This window comes from Aythya ferina (assembly GCF_964211825.1).
Source record: "Aythya ferina genome assembly, chromosome: 9".
NCBI classification, from domain to species: domain Eukaryota; kingdom Metazoa; phylum Chordata; class Aves; order Anseriformes; family Anatidae; genus Aythya; species Aythya ferina.
The window spans coordinates 12,040,352-12,059,745 of NC_140305.1; the positions used below are offsets into that span (position 1 = coordinate 12,040,352).

General features: G+C 45.1%; 1 protein-coding gene across 1 annotated transcript in view; it reads left to right on the forward strand.

Moving 5' to 3' along the window:
• The first annotated feature begins 7,002 nt into the window (after positions 1-7,002).
• The window catches only part of VPS8 (VPS8 subunit of CORVET complex), a 75,952-nt gene continuing 63,560 nt past the window's right edge, over positions 7,003-19,394 (forward strand). Inside the window, exons 1-6 of the mRNA XM_084529861.1 lie at positions 7,003-7,212; positions 7,620-7,688; positions 9,556-9,686; positions 10,987-11,080; positions 12,034-12,066; positions 13,463-13,517. Of these exons, the coding sequence (XP_084385987.1) occupies positions 7,075-7,212; positions 7,620-7,688; positions 9,556-9,686; positions 10,987-11,080; positions 12,034-12,066; positions 13,463-13,517 (520 nt within the window). The 5' untranslated portion in view covers positions 7,003-7,074. The remainder of the gene's footprint in view (positions 7,213-7,619; positions 7,689-9,555; positions 9,687-10,986; positions 11,081-12,033; positions 12,067-13,462; positions 13,518-19,394) is intronic.

Here is a 19,394-nt window from a genome sequence, read left to right on the forward strand (position 1 = left end):
GCTAGCCTTATTGCAACATACTGTGTTCCAGCGTAGACAAAATGTATTTAGGATTAATGATACCAACTGAGAAAGTTATTAAGAATCCTAATTGTTCACTATCAGCACAGCAGCAACAAACTGTATTACCAATGTAACAGCAGGGTGATTCTGTAAAGTCGCTTCTTTAAAGAGTCCAAATTTTCAGAACAATTTGTTTAAAAAAATACCAAACACTACTAACCCTGGGCTTTCACCCTTTTTTTCTCCTCTTTAAGTCCAGCTCAGCATTTTTAGCATGTCCTGTTGGCACGGTTAGTGTATCGTGTTATTGCTGACACTCGAGTAGCTCATGCTGATCCTTATTTATTTATTTATTTTCTTTGCAACAAGACCCTGTGAAAATTATTCTTTGTTGCTCTCACGTGACCTACGCTTACAGAAACAGGGTGGTCAGCAAAGGAGGTTGCTGGAGTTATTGGAGAGCAGCGTGGTGTTCTAACAGCACGACCAGCCCATGGTGCGGCATCCCACAGCCTGTCACAGGGGTCATTTCGTTCCTGCTTCAAGCAAAGCTGCCTGGAGTGAGGGAGGAAAGAAATTACTAATGGAGGGAGAGAGGGCTTGCAGCTGAGAAGGATGAATGTGTCCCTGGGTTTGGTGAAGGAGTCAGCCTGAATGCTGCTTTCACAGCTGCAGCCTTAGGTGATCCCTCAGCTGCAGCCTCTTGTCTTGCACATCAAAGGACCCAGAAAGCACAGAGTGGTGTCCTGTAGCTAAGATGGAGACTGGGGCACAATAAATGCGGATACACACCACCACCTGGTAGGTTCAGCTGGGAGTCTGGTCATTTGGCCATGATGCTGATGCCCTGCCAAGATGCAAGGGCTGTTTCCTCAGTCGGACCCCAGAACAACTTTTGGTCTCTCCGCAAACTGATGCGGGGGTCTGCAAGCAACCAGACTGTTCAAATGGTCACTGCAGCTAAAAGGGGGAGGGCTTGCATTTGCCTGGATGCTCCTCTCCTTTCCATATGCCTTTCCTTCCTTCTGAGACAACTTAGGCCTCTAATCCATTAAACTGTTCCTCGGGGTTAGCTGGCTGGCTGATGGGTCCCTGAGAGCTGGCGTCCGGTAGTAGCAAGAGCATGTGGGAAGGAGGGGAGGAATAAGAGTTTGGGGGAAGAGTATCTCTCACGTCAGTGCCTGGTAAAATCATGGAGAAGTTGGTTCTCGGACTTATTGAGGCGCACCTGGGGGACAAAGCAGTCATTGGTCCCAGCCAGCATGGGTTTGTGAAGGGTAGGTCCTGCCTAACTAACCTGATTTCCTTTTATGATAAGATCACCCGTATGGTGGACCAAGGGAAACCAGCTGATGTGATTTTTTTGGACTTCAGCAAGGCTTTTGACACGGTTTCCCATAGGATCCTACTGGACAAAATGTCCACCATACAGCTAAATAAAAACATCATACGATGGGTGAGCAATTGGCTAACGGGCAGGGCCCAAAGGGTTATGGTAAATGGAGCTGCGTCAGGCTGGCGGGCGGTCACCAGTGGGGTCCCTCAAGGCTCCATTTTAGGGCCGGTACTTTTCAATATTTTTATAAATGATCTGGATGTAGGAATAGAGGGTATTTTGAGCAAGTTTGCTGATGACACCAAACTTGGAGGAGTTGTGGACTCAAATGAGGGCGTAAAGGCCTTGCAGAGGGATCTGGACAGGTTGGAGAGCTGGGCGATCACCAACCGCATGAAGTTCAATAAGAGCAAGTGCCGGGTCCTGCACCTGGGACGGGGAAACCCTGGCTGCATGTACAGACTGGGCGATGAGACGCTGGAGAGCAGCCTAGAAGAGAGGGATCTGGGGGTCGTGGTAGACAGCAAGTTGAATATGAGCCAGCAGTGTGCCCTGGCAGCCAGGAGGGCCAATCGTATCCTGGGGTGCATCAAGCACGGCATCGCTAGTAGGTCAAGGGAGGTGATTGTCCCGCTCTACTCTGCGCTGGTGTGGCCTCACCTCGAGTACTGTGTGCAGTTCTGGGCACCACAGTATAAAAAGGACATGAAACTGTTGGAAAGTGTCCAGAGGAGGGCTACGAAGATGGTGAAAGGCCTGGAGGGGAAGACGTACGAGGAACGGCTGAGGTCACTGGGCCTGTTCAGCCTGGAGAAGAGGAGGCTGAGGGGAGACCTCATCGCAGTCTACAACTTCCTTGTAAGGGGTTGTCAAGAGGCAGGAGACCTTTTCTCCATTAACACTAGTGACAGGACCAGCGGGAACGGGGTTAAGCTGAGGCAGGGGAAATTTAGGCTGGACGTCAGGAGGGGGTTCTTCACAGAGAGGGTGGTTGCACACTGGAACAGGCTCCCCAGGGAAGTGGTCACTGCACCGAGCCTGTCTGAATTTAAGAAGAGATTGGACTGTGAACTTAGGCACATGGTCTGAACTTTTGGGTAGACCTGTGCGGTGTCGAGAGTTGGACTTGATGATCCTTAAGGGTCCCTTCCAACTCAGGATATTCTATGATTCTATGATTCTATGATTCTATCTGAGTTCAGCTGACTGCATGGTTTTTCTGAGAGGTCTCGCACCCATGTTCTAGCACAGCTTGGCACTGCCCAGCGGACCAGAGGTGAGAGGATTGCAGTCAGAAGGTTTTTTCTGAAGTGTTCAGATAGCAATAGCTCTGTATGTCTGATGTCTGTCTTACATGCAAGAATGCAATGATGTGTCCGTATGTCTATAGCTACCTGGTGACTTACTGTTGCTCTTGCTGTTTTTAAATTTTCACACAGACTAACATCAATAGCCAGGAACTCTGGGAAGAAATGCTGTGTCTCAAAGGCCTCATTGGTAAGGGCTTGGTCAACATCTGAGGTTTCTTTTGTTCCATATTAAAATGACTCCAGTCCTGTCAGGAATCAGTTTCTACTGGTATGCATGTTTCAGTCAAACCCTGTTTCTCTTGCCCTGAGTGGAAAGAACAAATAACACTGTAGATGCAAGACTAGCTGGAGATCAGTTTTCCTGCCTTCTGTGGGACAGTTACCATGAAACAACGGCACCACTGGAGCACGAGCCTCTGGAGTCTCCAGTCCAGCCACCCGCTTGGAGCAGGACTGTCCTGGCTCCCGAGGGTAGGGAGGTTAGAGGGGTGATTAGGTAAGTCTTGCGTGCTCTTCCTCTGTGCAGCAGGTCTCCCTAGAAAATCTGATACCTCCAGGGGATCAGCCATATAAATATTTCTTCTCAACTCCTCCATACCATTGTTATTAGCTTGATGTTTCATAATGTGATTTCACACTCTCATCTAGCAATGGAAACCTTGAAAGAGTACGATAGTTTCTACTTCAGAGTTGAATCCATAATCTCCTTCTAGGTGCTTTTAAGTGTCATGCCACACTGCAAACACACCTCTGGGAACAACAGCCACAAGCTGTGGCTTGAGGGGTTCAGACAGACCTTAAGCATATCTCCTTCCCTAGGAGGGTGGTGCCACAGGGGTCACTGTGGGGCACCTCAGTTCTCAGAGGCTTTCAAGTTTCTTATTATTGTACTAAAATTCTCAGAGGTTTTCAAGTTTCTAATTATTGTACTAGCAACCTTTTTGTAGTCCCCTTCCAGAAGATTACAGTGCAAAGAGGACAAGTGCACAAGCCAGCCTATTGGTCTAAAAAGGCTGATTTTGACCTTTTTCTTATACATTTTCATGCTTGCAGTTGTTGATGCGTTTCAAGCCTGGTGTGGTCCCTGCAAAGCAGTAGTGGATCTTTTCCGAAAAATAAGGAATGAAGTCAGCAGTGACCTCCTGCATTTTGCTGTGGTAAGATCCAATGTAGCACAGCTTAAAATAACCATTGCCCTGAATTTGGCAGGTAACTAAAGGCTGAAGTAATTTATCTTTCTAATATTCAGCCAAAATGGTAACAGTGCAGAAGTTCCAGCTTGTGTAAGTCTGCTGGATGCAGGCAGTCGGTTACATCAATAACAGCTTATATCATTAAGAATTTTCAGGCTTGAACATTTCTGTACTTGTCTTCTTCTCCTTTGCAGAAGCAATCTGAAAACGTGAAGGCAACTGATCATTTTTTTCCTGTTTTTCATATTTTACCACAGTCTAGCTCTTGCCTTAGCCCTGCCAATAAACTTGCTGTTTTTCTTTGGCAAGATGACACGTTTGTTGGCAGTTGTGTGTTTACTGATGTGGTGAACTTTTCATAGTAATTGCTTCTGCAGTTTGCAGCAAACTGCTTAAGCTAGACAGAATCGGTGGCATATGTATTCCTCTGATGTACAGGGGAGAGTCTGAAAGAGCTGGATTTCTTCGCTTTGGAGAAGAAAAGATCTAATAGCTGTTTTCACCTGTCTAATGGAGCGTTATTAGAGAAGGCAGAGACAAATGTTTCTGAATGGTACAGAGTGAAAGAACAAGAGGCAACAAGATCACCTTGCAGCAGGGAAAATTCCAATAGATACAAGGTGAAAAAAGCATTCACAATAGGAGTGGTCAGGACACTGGGACAAGTTCCTGCAGAGGCTGTGGGGCACTGTTTCTTGGAGATGCTCAAAACTCCATGTCACGCAGCCTTCAGCAACCTCCAGCTGCTGTGCAAACCACTGCTGGCAAAATTTCCCAGAGACATCTGCCTGCTTCTTGTGTCTCTGATGCTGAGCTGAGAGAACTCGCTCTGACCCCTGTCATTTTAGCCCATAAGACTGGGGCCCAGAGGTGCTTCGCTGTACATAAGGGATGAGAGTAGGCAGTTGAGGATGTTCAGGTCCAGTCTGTTGCATGTGTAGTCCTCTGAAGCAGAAACATTTTTTAGAAACAGCTGTTTTATTTTACATTCCTTTTAGGCCGAAGTTGATTCCATTGATGCTCTGGAAAAATACAGAGGAAAATGCGAGCCTGTCTTTCTGTTTTATGCAGTGAGTGACAATCTTTTTACAGTAGTTGCATAGCAATAAATATGACTTGTCAATGGGAACAACTGTCCCCTTTGAGAGCTGTCCTACCGCAGGACCTCACTCTGTCACATGCTGCTTCAGTTTGCCCTAAGACTGATCAGGAACAACAACGAAGGTTGTTCCAAAGTTTCCCTTCCTTTTGGAGCAGAGCAGCTCAGCCTGGTACACAAAGTGATATGTGATGTTCTCCTCTGATGATTTCCAGAGCTCGGAGAGCTCTGCTGTGAACTAACTTACTGACAGACTTGCTTTTCACACCTTTCAGGGAGGAGAACTGGTAGCTGTTGTAAGAGGAGCAAATGCACCGTTGCTGCAGAAGACCATTCTGGAACAGCTGGCAATGGAAAGGAAGGTTTTAGAACATGGCGGGGAGCGTGTGGTGGTAACCAAGCACTGAATCGTGCTTTCCTCCTCGTGCCGGAGGAAAGGTTCATTATCTAGTGCCAGCATAGCTCTAAAGTAGGGATACTTTCTTGTAAAAATACTGTCCTTTTGTCTGAATTGAGACTGGCTAATGTGTCACTTGAGCCTCCACAAAGCTGTAGAGCCTACCTTGATGGAAGAAGCTGGGAAGGGTGATTGTGTTGTTTAAAACCTCTGTCTTCATGTTAAGAGGAAAGGCAATACATGTCATCCAGCATTTTCCAAGAGAAACTGTACTGTGTTTTGTCTTGACCTGTTCACCCACCCCAAGTGTTAATTTTATTCCTTAAAGCTACCTTCTTGGCTTCTAGTTCTAGAATATCTAACAGGTCTGTTTGTGATGGCATTTCTCAGGCTGTGGTGGACTACACTTCATTGCAGTCTTAGTCATTTCTGTTCCTTGCTGTGCAGGACCTGCAGCCTGTACGTGGATATCACTGTGTGCAATCAGTCTGCCTTTCAGCGGCTGGTGTGGTCTGTAGTGTCTGCTGTGAAGCTCTGGGGTGTTTCGTGGCAACTTTTCTCCTCCCTCCAGCAGCAAGGTCTGGTGTCAGAGCCCAGCAAACCGCAGCGCCCTGCTGCTGCGAGTGTAGTAGGGAACAGTGTTTCTGAAAAAGTGCTTCCTTTCATTTGATCTCAACTTGCTGTGCAGTGGTAATGGTGAATCCCCTTAGTTCTCATACAGCAAAATGACTCCTACTCCCCAGACACCTTCTCCATGTCACTGATGATTTCCTTAGATAGTTATTAAATCTTTCCTCAGCCTTGAGACCTCTGTTGTCATAAGTGTCACAACCCTGGTTTGGTTCCAGGTTCCTGCTACTGCACTGCTGCTATGGGGTGTGTGCTCGGGGCACCTAATCCTGGATGGTCCTGGGGGCTGAAACCAGAGGCAGCCGCAGGCCCTCCCCAGCCCAGCTGGTGTGAGGGCAGCCTTCTTGTACATGCTCAAATTGGGCATTTCCAAGGAACAAACCTGACTTTCCTGCCTCTAACCTGCTTGTCTTTGGGCATCTTCAAAATACAGAAGGTGCTGTGTGGGTAACTGCCAGCTCCTTCTGGGGGGCAGGGCTGTGGTGCTGCTGACCAGCCTGTTTCTTTGAATGATTTTCCCCTGGCTTTTGCCAGGCACCTGAGGGAGAAGTGGCGGGGTGGTGTTGGGCAGGCAGCTGCTCTGCTCGCACTGCTGCGGATCTGCTGCAGGTGGAGCTGGGGCCCTGCCTGGCAGACACGGCTGGCGCCTAACGAGCCCCTCAGGATGCTCCCTGCTCCTCCGTGTGCTCTTGCTGCTAGGCACGAGACGAAGCCTTCTCCAACCAGGAAGGAAAGGGGGCAGCTTTTCGGGAAGAACACGGGGAAGGCTGGCTAGGTAAGGCAGGTGCAGCTGCAGGCTGCTCTTCTGGCCCTTGCTACGTGCTTTTGCTGAAGCTGGAACCCAAAACACCCCAGCAGCTGCTGCGGGGACACCAGGGGAACCTTTCTCCGCGTGTAACCGACCAGGCACACGTCTTAAGGAATAAATAAATAAATTAATTAATTAAAAACAAAGTTCCTGCCGGCGCCGCGGCCCCTTTAACGCCGCAGGGGGAGCCGCAGCGGCTGCGCCGGCGCGGGGCGGGGCTCGAGTGGGGCCGCGGGTTCGAGTCCCGGCGGTGCCGGCCCGCTCCCGGCCTGCCGCCGCCCCCGGCCCGCTGCCGCCCATGGACGCGGCTCAGGAGCCGGGATCCTGCCCCCCGGGAGCCGAGGCCGAGCCGGGCGGGCTGCCGGGCCCGGGGCCTCCCGCTCCGCGGCTGAGTGTGGCGGAGCTCGACCGCGAGCTGGACTCCCGCAGCGAGCTGGTGCGGCCCCAACCCTGCGGCACCGCGGTCCCCCCCGGTCCGTACGGCCCGGTCCTGGTCCTGGTCCTGGTCCTGGTCCCGGTCCCGTCCCTTTCCCCGTCCCGTCCCCGCTGCCCCTGCCCTATCCTCGGGCAGCCGCGGGGCCCGGCAGGGCGGGGGGGGCAGCCGGCGGTGCCTCGCTGAGGAACCCCTCGTGTTCCTTTTTCCAAGCTAAAAACCCGAAATTCCCCCTTCTAACGTCAAATTTCAGGCAGTTAGCTTCAAATCAGGAAATCTGCGCCTACACGCTGTGTTCGCGCAGAGGTGGATCAGAGGGGTGCGCACTTAGCTGCTTTTTCTTTAGTCAGAAATGAGCTCGGGAGGTGGTGTGGGAAACCTAAAGGCAGCCTGTGCTTTCTGCTGTCCAGATCGATGACAAAGAATTCGATATTCCTCAAGTTGACACCCCTCCGACGCTGGAAAGCATCTTAAACGAGGTGAGTGGCCTAGCAGCCGGCTGCAGCGCGAGGGTGCGCTGAGCTTTTCACAGAATTTTCTAGGTTGGAAGAGACCTCAAGGTCATCGAGTCCAACCTCCAACCTAACGCTAACAGCCCTCCACTAAACCATATCCCTAAGCTCTACATCTAAGCGTCTTTTGAAGACTTCCAGGGATGGTGACTCCACCACTTCCCTGGGCAGCCTGTTCCAATGAACTGAGGCAACCTCTGCTCCTTTGGCTGGCCTCGTGTTTTCTTCTGGGAAATAAAGTTGCATAACCCCATAATTTCCTGATATTAATGGCTGACGAAGCATATGTTCGTTCGAGTAATTGCTGCACTGTAAGGCAGAGCTGCATTTTTCAGTTGAAGTACTCCCAGCTGAACCATAAGGGGTTTCCATTGAAATTAACTGTGTTCAGCTGTGGAATTGGACAGTCACCTGGAGGCTGTGCTGTCCTTTAAGGTCAGGGGCATCAAACAACTTTATTTTTAGCTTTAAAACAAACAAACGCTACCCAACTCTGAGCAATTTTTTAAGACATGGGAGGAGATGAGAACTAGTTCCTTCACAACTCTGTTTACGTAGTCTGTTGCACGTGTTTAGCCCTGTGGTGGGAGTAACAAACTCCCAATGCCTGACGCCGCAGGGGAGGACTGACTTTGCCTCCCCCCCAGTTCTGTTTGTGTTTTCCAGTAGAACGGTTTTTAGAAAGGTAAAAGAAGGGTGTGGAAGTAAAAGCAAACTCCAAGGAAATAGGCTTTGTAGCAAGTTGAGGGAATTGGTGGTTGCCTTTATACTGGTTTCATTGGAAGTCCAAAGTGTTTGGGACGGGTTACTTCTTTCAAAAAGCTACGCTAATAAAGGCATAAAATGTCCCAGACAGTTGGATATAGACTCAGAACTAGAGGAATATTCATCAGCGACTTGCTGCCCACGCAGAAGGGGATATTGAGTGGTGGTGTGCAGGGGTGCGACCTGTTTCTGCTGTTGCCTGTGCTGGTGAAGGCGGGGGGGATGTACTGGATTGGGGTGGTACCAAAGCGGGGGCTGCAGTCACATCCACGTCAGGGCAGTGGAGCTGCGGTCACCCAAAGAAAACATAGGTCAGTGCAGACAAACGGAGTTTTATCCAGTGCTGTTTATCTCAGTGCATACAGGGTGGGAATGACTGCCAAAGGATCTGCTGAAAAGGATTTTAGCGTGGAGCACAACCTGACTGAGCACCTGCTCTGATCTCTCTTTGGCAGTAGGTGGAGTACTGTTTGCGCTCTCTGGCTCCGTGCTTCAAGGGTAATGTGAACCATAAGGAATTTAGAAGACAGTGGGGACAATGGCCATTTAAAAATAACATAAAAACAATTCCAGGCTGAGTAGAGAGAGAACACCAGCAGAAGACTCCAGTCAGAGCACAGTCAGCCCTCCTGCTGGCCACGTTCTTGCTGAGGACCCTGGGCTCATAGCAGCCAGTGGTGCTGGTAGACCCTTAGCCACCGTTTGGGCAACTGCTGGAGGAGCACATGATAACAGCCTTATGCCTTCTCGTGGCAACTGGAGACACTTGAGAACAGCTTACTGAAAAGTCTGTTAAAAGTTTGAAAGAATAAATCATACATGGGGAAGAAAGATTTGTTAAAATCTTTCTATCCAGCCTACATCTGTGAGTATTGAGAGTTCCGAAAACTGGTTCTTCAATGATATCAGTTCAGTGAAATGATAGTTCTGTTTTTCTAAGGCAGACTATCTTATTATCTTCAGCTTCTATTTTTTTTCCCCATGTTATTGATGCTATTTTTCTGTTGTTTCAGTTAGGTTGTTGTGCATTTTGAACATTTACTAAGCTGTGGTGATTCTCTTCCTTCAGACTGATGATGAAGAAGAGTCTTTCATTCTGGAGGATCCCTTTCTCTTGAACATTGATAACACGGATACACATTCCTATGACACATCTTCTGTAGCAAGTTCTGACAGTGGGGACCGGACACACCTGAAAAGGTACCACAGGACTGATTGCCTGGAAGGTTAAATGAATTTTAAAGCAGCACTGCATATATCCATTAGAGTTAGCCTGTTTGAGCAATAAGTGTATTTTGTGGGAATGGAGTATTAAAATTTATTTGAATGTTAATGATGATATTAAAACACTGAACCATATTTACTTTAAAGAAAATCTTTCAAAGATTTGATGGAAGTCTGTTGACTTCCTGAGCCTGCAAGCAGCTGGTCATATTTTTAAAAGGTGAGTGAACTGCTGTTGCTCCTCTAAGTGGAATGTTAATCTTGACATCTAAAAGCAGCCTGGAATGTGGTAGTTAGCTGTAATGCTGCTGACTTGTCTCATTAATTGATGAAATGTGAGGGCTTCATCCACATCCTGAGTCACTCCTATGGCTTTCTTACATGCCATAAGAAGTTGGTGTTTGGTTTCCCTGATGTTATGATTGTTACATGAGTGATTGCATAGGATACAAGGCTATGAGGCAGTGTGTTGTGGTATATGCTGGTGAACTTTTTCAAATAAAATGGGTCCTTAGCCATAACATAGGCTATTAACAACATGTTTTGCCAACCTACTTGCGAGCCATGCGTTTATGTGCCTCTGGAGAGATAAGAACCAAATGTTTTATGTGTTACTTCTGGAGTTTTGGAAATTTAACTTTCTGGTGGAGTGTGGCAAAAAAAATAAAAATCTAATTTTCATGGGGCATTTCTCTGTACTGTGTGCTATAGTATGCCACAGCTTTTTAGAAGGTACTTTCCCCTGTTCACTTGTTCACTTGTTACTTGTTAAAGATATTTTCTCCATAAACACCACCATTTACCTTTCACATAAAATCAGCTGTGTTTGAATCGAATGTTATTCTTTAAGCATACATTTAGTTTTCCCAAGGGTCTGTATTCTGCTAGTGAGCCTTTTTCAACTTTATATTTTCCTCAGATGTTCACCTTTAGAGGCTGGAGCTTCCTGACTCACTAAAAGCTGAATTAAAGAGCAAAAGTGTTGCTTTTGGGCTTTATTAATAAATGCTAAGGTTTGCAGATAAATGCATGAAATTGAATATTTGTTTGAAGGACTTTCTTTTTCCCCAGGAGATGAGTTTAAAACAAATACTTTGCAGGTACAGTGGTACATTGTAAGCTTTGCTAATAATTTCATGTCCATTTGATTCTGGTCATGTGGGCTTCAGGAATAAGAATGCAGGGGTTATGGGTGTGTGCAGAATTTACATATTGGTTTATCTGTGGGTTAGAAAAAGTTCTAAAGCTGTATTTGGTTTGTTTCTTGTTTTCTTAGGAAGAAAAAACTCCCAGATTCTCTTTCTCTCCATGGATCAGTTATACGACTCTCGCTTCTGAAAGGAATTTCTGCCCAGATTGTATCTGCAGCAGTAAGTGTCTTTTTCTGCTGGTTGCATTCATTAATTAAAATGCCAGCCTGCTCTGTTGTAGAGGGATGTGTGTATTCTCTTCCCTGTCCCCATTAGTTATGGATAATATTGACGTGTTTGCTACTTAAAGTACTGCTAGCAATCTCTAGCTAGGAGTGAATCAGGTATTAGCTGAGATCTTGCAGCAGCAACATAGGTCCTCTTTTAACACTAGTTTGTGTTGCTAGATGTTAGTAAAGCTAATGGGAAAAAAATAATATAAAATGATAGCAGTGCTATTGTTCTGCTTGCTTAAAGATGCTAGAAGCAGGTTTGCTTAATGCCTGTAGCAGGCACAGAACGCACTCATCCCAGGCTCACATGTTCCTGAGTTTGTGACTGCACTTCAGGCCTGCCTGGAGTTTTTGCTGCCAGGGGAAAACTGACTGAGGCCAGAGTTAAGGCACAGATTTATAAAGCACGTTATTTCTGCAGCACGTATGGTAGGCTTGTTAAAATAAAATACAGGTGACTCATCTGTGTTTTTAGGATGGTTGTGTGACTGGAGTCTGAACGTTAGTGTGCTGTAGCTTGTTTCCTTGAGGGAGGTATGGGTGAGCAACCCAAATGGGAAGCTAATAACGTGTGATTGAGAGCAAAGTGGTTTTGCATTGGATATCAATGCTGTGTACATAGAGAATACCAAAAATTGTTATTCAGGTGAGACTGTTTTGAGAACATGATAGCAACTTTCCTATGGAATTACAGGCAGTTCTACTGGCTCTCCATTTCTGTGCACTTTCTCATTCTCTCTGGGTTTTTCTAGCCAGTGGTTCTCTCTGCAGTTTCTGCCCTACTGGAACTGTTAAAATGTGACTTGTGTTGGTTTAATGTGTTCTCTAGCTCTGCTTATTAGAGAGATGCATTGAGCTGGGAGTTCTGCCTCTTATTTATAACATGTCCTGTTCTTCTAGGACAAAGTGGATGCTGGCTTGCCCACTGCTATAGTAAGTACTCAAATTCCAAGCACCGTGTAGTTGTTTATAAGTTTGGTAAATTTGAAGCAGTAATTTAATACAGCTGATTAATGCATGCCTAGTCTTATCCTTGCCAAGAATTGTTAAATCAGGGTGGCAGAAGCAACATGAAAGATCTAGCTTCTGGGAGCAGAGTTCAACCTTTCCTAAGTGCTCAGCTGCCCCTCTGCTGACCAAGCCCCGTGCTCTCCCCTTTTACATTTCATCACCAGGACTTGCTAGTTGATCACCTAACGTTTCCCCATGATGTAAGTGTTCATCTATGGAACACTTTGAATTTTCCTACCCATGTCTTATTTGCCAGTCATTGCTTTGACTGCTAACAATGCTTTTAAGACATTTGAAATGAAGTGCTCATAAAGTGATGAGTTCAAAATCTCTGTTGCTCTGATGTAACTGAAATATGATCTTAATGTATAAAATTTCACTAAAAGCCTTTTGAAGGACACTCCTGCTTAGCAATTTGCACTAAATCTCTTGAAGTCAAGCATGCTAGTTAAAATATATCGAAAGTAAAGCTACTCGTAATCAGATAAATGCTTTAAGTAGGTGAAATACTTAAATATTCCTGTCATTGTGAAATAGGTTTTAATATTTTATGAAGAAAACAAAGATGTACTTGGTCATTTTGACCGTAGTAGCAGCAATCCATAAGAAATTATACTTTTTGATTAAAAAGAAAAACTGGACACTAGGTCTAAGGGTTGCACAGCAAAATTGAAAGCCTGTGTGACTGAGGTACATGTCGGATGAAAAACTGTACTTAAATACTCCAGACTTTTAAGCACTTTACTTTTTTCATCTGACTTACAGCATTACATCATTTCTAGATCTGCTATGAAGTTTTACTTAGGTGCAGTTTGCAGGCACGATGAAACTCTTGTGGCTGTATGTAGCTCTTCCAGAAGGGAGTTGGAGTCTTTGGGCTTGCTGCACAATGTCTCTTCAATGTCTCTTGGCTCTGCCCAGGATTGTAGAAAAGTTCAGATATGGATGTAGCAGCTCAGTGAAGAAAACCCTCTGAATATTTACACTCAGCTACCACACCAAAAGAATGAGGCTGACTTTACAGAGAAGGAACTCACTGTGGGAACACTCTGAGCATTTGAATTTCAAAGAACAGAGGAAAAGGCAGCCCCCTGAACCTGAGAAAATCTGGATTATGATCATACAGGTGTAATACTTTTCCAGCTTTCACGTAGGAAATTTCTGCCACTTGTATGTTAGAAAATGGTTGTACGTAATAACCGTCTAACCTTCTTAAATCTCTCTCTGGTAAACTTTGCATGAGTGTAGTGAGACTTTTAAGTGGTGGATTTGTGGCTGACATTTCTCAATTTTCAATCTTTCTGCATGACTTTTTCAGGCAGCATCAAATCTGATAGCAGTGGGGACTTCTCATGGGTTAGCTCTGATTTTTGGTAAGTTAAAAATAAAGCTTTATTTTTTTTGCACGTTAATGATCTTAAAAACAAACAAAACAAACAATCCCCAAACTAGCTAAAGATACAATTGCAGGGTGGATTTATTTTAATGTATTGTTTGTGCTAACTATAACATTCTTTCAGCAGAGAAATAAAGTACAAGTATTATTTCATTTGTCCCTATTTGCATAGTTCTTGCTTCTGATTTGCTGGGGGTTGGCATGTGGATATCAAGGAAGTTAGCTCCTTGGCTGTTGTATAAAGAACCTTTTCTCCATTTTTATATATAACTTACTAAGTTTTGATGTCAAAGAAACCAGAATCCGTATGCATCAGTCTTGTACAGTATTAATCTTCTCCCTTTTGAGATAATAGCTGCTAGGATTAGGAAAATTAAGTGTATTGCTTGAGAAGGGGAGCTTCTACCCATAGCTACCAGCAGACTTGCATCATAGGCTTCACCTTCCCCGGCTTTCTCTTGGACCTGTCACCTCTTCATCCCTTCTTTCTGTTGTTCTTTCTCTTACCACCAACCTGTCTCAAAGTCAATAAAATTAAAAATATCTGAGGTTGTGCCTCTGACTAGCCAGTTCAACAGCTAGGTAAGAGCTGTTCTTGAAGTGCTACCATATATTATGTCTGTGCAGCACCAAATCCTTAACAATTTTAGAAGTGTAATTATGTTTTCTTTCAAAGTTGGCTGAAATTATTCAAGAGACCAAAAGTTGTGGGGGGACAGGGTACAACAGACAGATGGGAAGGACTGTGACAGTGTAAGGCTCGCATCTTGGGAATCTAGAATTTAAACCATTTACTGAATTCAAAATATAAATAATTGCAGGATGTACTTAATCTGAGTGTAACTAACCTCTTTACTACAGTCAGCATATAGTCTTAGTGAGATCTTAGGAGTAGATCATCATGTTTTTTCTAAAATTTGCCCAGTATGTGGAGCTACTACAAAAGATTTTTTTTACTGGGATTTTCTGATCGCTGGCTTTCTATGTGGACACTTGATGCAGTTGGGAAGCTTTTGAACAAGAAGTTGTTCTCTGCAGATGTCATAAGAGAGATTTTTAGCATTTTACATTCCAGAAAGGGCTCTGGGAGTCTACATAAGCATGCGAAGAGGAAGGGTCGTTCTTTACTTTGTTGTGACTATTTCTGCATCCAGTCCCACTCCAGAGGATTGATCACTGAATGTCAGAGAAGCTTAAAACGCAGTGGTATTTCAGTTTGTATATTTCATAAGGTTTTGTTTTGTTCAGCAGGTGTGTATAGCAAAGTTTTCTTTGTTACGCTCTTGATTGGTTTTGGACCAACACATTTACTGTTATTTTCACCATGATCTTCGCACCTTTATATAGTTTGTAGCTTCCGAAGGCAATGTTGTGGCCTGTGGAATAGGTGGCAGAATGCTAGTTTGTTTTTCCTGATTGAAAGGTCCTTGACTGTTACTAAATGTTAATGCTCTAAAAATTTCTCTACATACTTGCAACAAGGGCTTAAAGTTTTTTGATCTATTGAAACCTGTAAAGTTATTGTTTATACAGTCACATACTGGGCAGTATTATCGTAAGGGCTTTCAGCAGGCGGAAGAAAATGATTATTTCCTTCTGCTGTGTACTTGTGTGACCACATCTGAAGACCTGTGTCCAGTCTGGGGCTCTTCAGTACAAGAGAGGCATGGAGGTACTGGAGTGAGCTCAGCAGAGAGTCACCGAGATGATTAGGGGACTGAAGCATGTGATGTATAAGGAGAGACCGAGAGAAGGGGGTTTCTTCATGGAGAAAAAGAAGCTAAGGTGATATTGTATTGCTGTCTTCTACTACCTAATGACAAAGCATAGAAAAGAGAAAACTGGACCTTTCTCAAAGGTCCATGGTGTTAGGATAAGAAGCAGTGGACTCAGCTTGCAGTATATGAAGCTCTGATTATTATCATTATCTTTTTTTCCCATGTAGATGGTTAAGCACTGGAATAGCGGTTGATAGAGGTTGCAGAATCAGCTTCCTTGGGATACGCAAAACTTAGCAGGGCCCTGAGCAAGCTGGTCTCATCAACCCTGCTTGGAGCAGCAGAGTTGGGCCAGGGACTGTCATACCTGTCCCTGGCCCATAATAATTTAGGCCATAACTACCTTGCAGCCTAAAATACTCTGTAAGTCTGTGCTACAATTTAAAGGTGGTGAGGAATGGTATGTCATCCAACTTTGTTTCAGACGGAGTCAGGACTGATTCCTGCACACTTCTGTTCTCTTTTTGTCTTTAATTCACTGAACTCAGTTTATAAACTCAGTTTTCCTCAGTGACTACATGCTTTTTAAACCGCTTAGCTTTAGTGCATTAGCTATATCGCAGCATCCTCCCGGGTAACTGAACAAATCAAAAGGCCAAAAGTTACCAAAAGAAAGCACCATCAGCAAAATCCAGAGGTTCTCTGAGGATTATCACATATGCTGTTCTGTACTTCTCTCCTTTCTTTTATATTGATTTCTGGCTTTTTCTTTCCTCTTTTGACCCTTTCTGTGTGGACTGAAAGGAAAAGGTACGGTAATACTGCACTGTGCATGTACCCTGCATGAACAACTCCCGTCCTGCCCGGTTTGCATGTTGATGTGCTAGGTTACTCTCTGCCAGAATTTAAGGTGCCAGATAAGCAGCAAGAAAGAAGGCAGGGCAGTACCCATCAGTGGACATTACTGCTGGCCGGTTTGGGAACTGGTTCTTGAATGCACGTGTACCAAACGCTTCCAAATTCTCAGGGCAAGAGCAGAGGAACACGTCAATGTGCCATTTTTAATACTTCAGGGCAGGACAGGTCTGTAGCTGCTTGCAAAGGCATCGTTTCAGGGCAGGACAAAGCAGGGCTCTTCCATGAGATCACCGTCTGCCTATTTCTGCCTGACAGCCCTGTGTGGGAGCGCTGCGGATCAGGGACCTGATGCAGGGAGCCACGAGCCAGAAACTGGAACACATGCACGCAGACAGCAACTTCTGGGGCACCTGCTTGAGCACCGGGTGTGCAGCTGAGGAGGGAGCAGTGGTAGTCATAGGTGCTGTGCCTTAACCCCTGCTCGGAGTAATCATTTTTATTAGCTCAAGTTGGGCAGGAGGGTTCAGCACACCCTGGTGTAGGGGACAACTGTTGTGTCACTGAGGGAGAAGGTGTCCAAAGCCTATTCCTTTAGCTCACATCTTTTGTCCTCTTGATCCCCAGGCCAAGGGGATACCTCCTGGCAGAATTTTTTCTGGTACTGTGCTTAATAAAGGTGGGAAGAAAGCATCTCATATTAAAATTTGTAGAATTTGAGTAATTCTGCAGGAAATAAAGCAAGTCTTTCAAACTCAGGGAAATCATGGAATAAGGAATAGATCTGGTTGAAAACCTGAGCACTCCTGAAGTGATTACTTCTCAGGTGATATGTTTATTCCTATGTCCCAGAAGGTAACTTAGTTCATATTCACAAGCTTGTTTTTAATTTTCTACTTGTAGAGCTGTTTTAAAGTGCCTTAGAGCTTTAACCTCAGACTTTGAGAGCAACACCAATAGTTACTGCCAGAAATTTTTCAGATGAGGAACTGCTTTATTTAAATTTCAAAATGAAAAATATTTTCTGGTCAATCGATAGCCATCTTTGTTTCGAGCATGAGGAAAAATGCTTTTCGATCCTTTATCTGCCTTAATTCAAAACTGATAGTCTGGAAAATCATCGGATAACCTTTAATAACCTTCTGCTATCTTTATTTCATGAGTTCATTAATGGGAACTTGCTGATTCAGACACCTTGCTTTGTCTTGGAAGCGATTTAATCTGTTTAATTCGTAGTTTTTAAAAATATCCTATCTAATGGGTCCTTCTTGTCTGTCATCGTTTGACTGGCTGAAACAAAGACAAGTCCTGGCATGTGTTTCTCTGGGGTTAGCTTTCCAAGGGATGATTTCTCAATTCTGAAAATGCATCTTGAGCAAGCATTGGCAATTGCTTCTTATAAAGGACTAACTTGAGTCTTACAAAGCATTTAATCTGGGGGTGAGGGTCTTGTTTATTTTGAATCGATATTGTGGTGGAGGGAAGAAGAAAATGGGTTTGGAAGTAGTACACATGTAAAGATGCAAAGCTGGATTTGAAGTAGTGATTCTGAAGCTGCTGCCCTTTTCAGAGAGAAAGCTGTGAAAGATCTTCCTTTTCCATGTTTTACAGGAAACTGTGTATTGATTGACATACCAAGTATACAATGTGCTGACTTACTGGTAGGGTAAGCTGTTGTTAAGCTGAAGTGAAAGACAAAAGAATGCAATTCACCCTTAATAGCGAAAGCTGCAATATTCACATTTTTTAAGCGTATTTTTATGGTTAGCAGATGGCCTCTTCATAAACGAACTGTATTTTCAGACCTCTGGAAAAGGAATCTCTTTGGGCCTTGAAGGCACCAGTTGGGGAATACCTCTCTGGGGAAACTTGTGTTTCAGCTGTAGCTGTTCATCTGCGCTCTCTGAGCTTCCACCAAAACCTTCCGCGAACTTCTGCCTGCTGTGATCTACGCCGCGTGCTCCCTTGCCGCAGTGATGTCAAGGTGTTTTCCAGTAGTGTGGTGGGGTTATTTTCACTTCCACCTCCTCCCAGCAAGGAGAGCTGTGTGCAGGGCAGTGGCCTTGTTTCAGAGGCAGGCTCGTGCTGTGCAGCAGTGGTGGTGGCTGAAACACCGCTCGCACCCTGCCTCTGCCCCTGCTGCAGAAGGAGCAGGGGCTCGCTGTGGCCCCAGGGCAGCGGGCTGACCTTCGGAAGGCTCACCCTTGTGCTCGAGTGCAGATGGGATGAATCGCACGGTGCTTTTCTTGTTTCTTGCTTCAGTGATGCTGCCATAGCTGTGGCTCCATGTTCCTCATGTGCGGAGTGAGGGCAGCAGGTCACAGTACGGTCGCTCAAATTGCGTGCATCCTTATTTAAACGTGAGCATCAGGGCTTGTAAAACTTCCATCTCTAAACAGTGCGTGGTGTGACTGACAGCTTGCAGAGCTGCTTCTGCACACTTTTTGAACCTTTGTGTTCTCTGTGGCTGTCAGAGGACTTTAAATTGAACAACATCATGCTAATTTAGAAAGTTAATGAAAAGCAGTGTTTTATGCTGTTTCTGATTATTGAACTGTGAAGAATAATCCTCCTCTACCCATAGCTTAACTGGATATCTCTTACAGCAGAGCAGTTTGTTTATGACACGTTTTGAAGCACAAACGAGCAAATGCCTGTTCTCATTTGGAAATGCAACTCTTCTGTGCTGTTTGGCCTATGCCAGACTGGAAAGAAAGAAAGGAGGGGGAGATGCTCCCTTCTTCCTGCAGCTTCCTACTGCTCTGCTGTGCCTCCCAGAGCAAACAAACAGTGCGTGAGCTGCCTGGGCTGCTGTCACATGGTGAACAGATAATGGTTTTCATAGATATGGCCAGCTGTAGGCTCCTTTCTCTTTTCCTCCCACAGATTTCAAGAGTGGGAGCACCCACTTGATTTTGAGCACCTTTAACGTATGGTGTCCTCTTGACTACTGCTTTCACCATGTTTTAGATCAAAACTGATGTTTTTCCCCCCATTATATCTGAGCTTTTCTTGTATGTTTGCAAGACAGAGCATGACCTTCTCTCTCTCCCACAGGTCCTGTGTCATTTGGTGCGCAGAACAAGTGTTGGTTTTAACATCTTCTCTATCCCTACCCTTCTCTTACTGCTATCCAGATATTGCAAAAAAAAGGATTGTTTTTTTATTTTCTTTCAGGCCACTACTTAATAGAGCAGTCAAGCTTATTAACATAGATGTAAGAAAACAAGCAATAGTGTGGAAAAAGTATTTCAATATGGCCCTAGCCTGTTTTTCCCCAC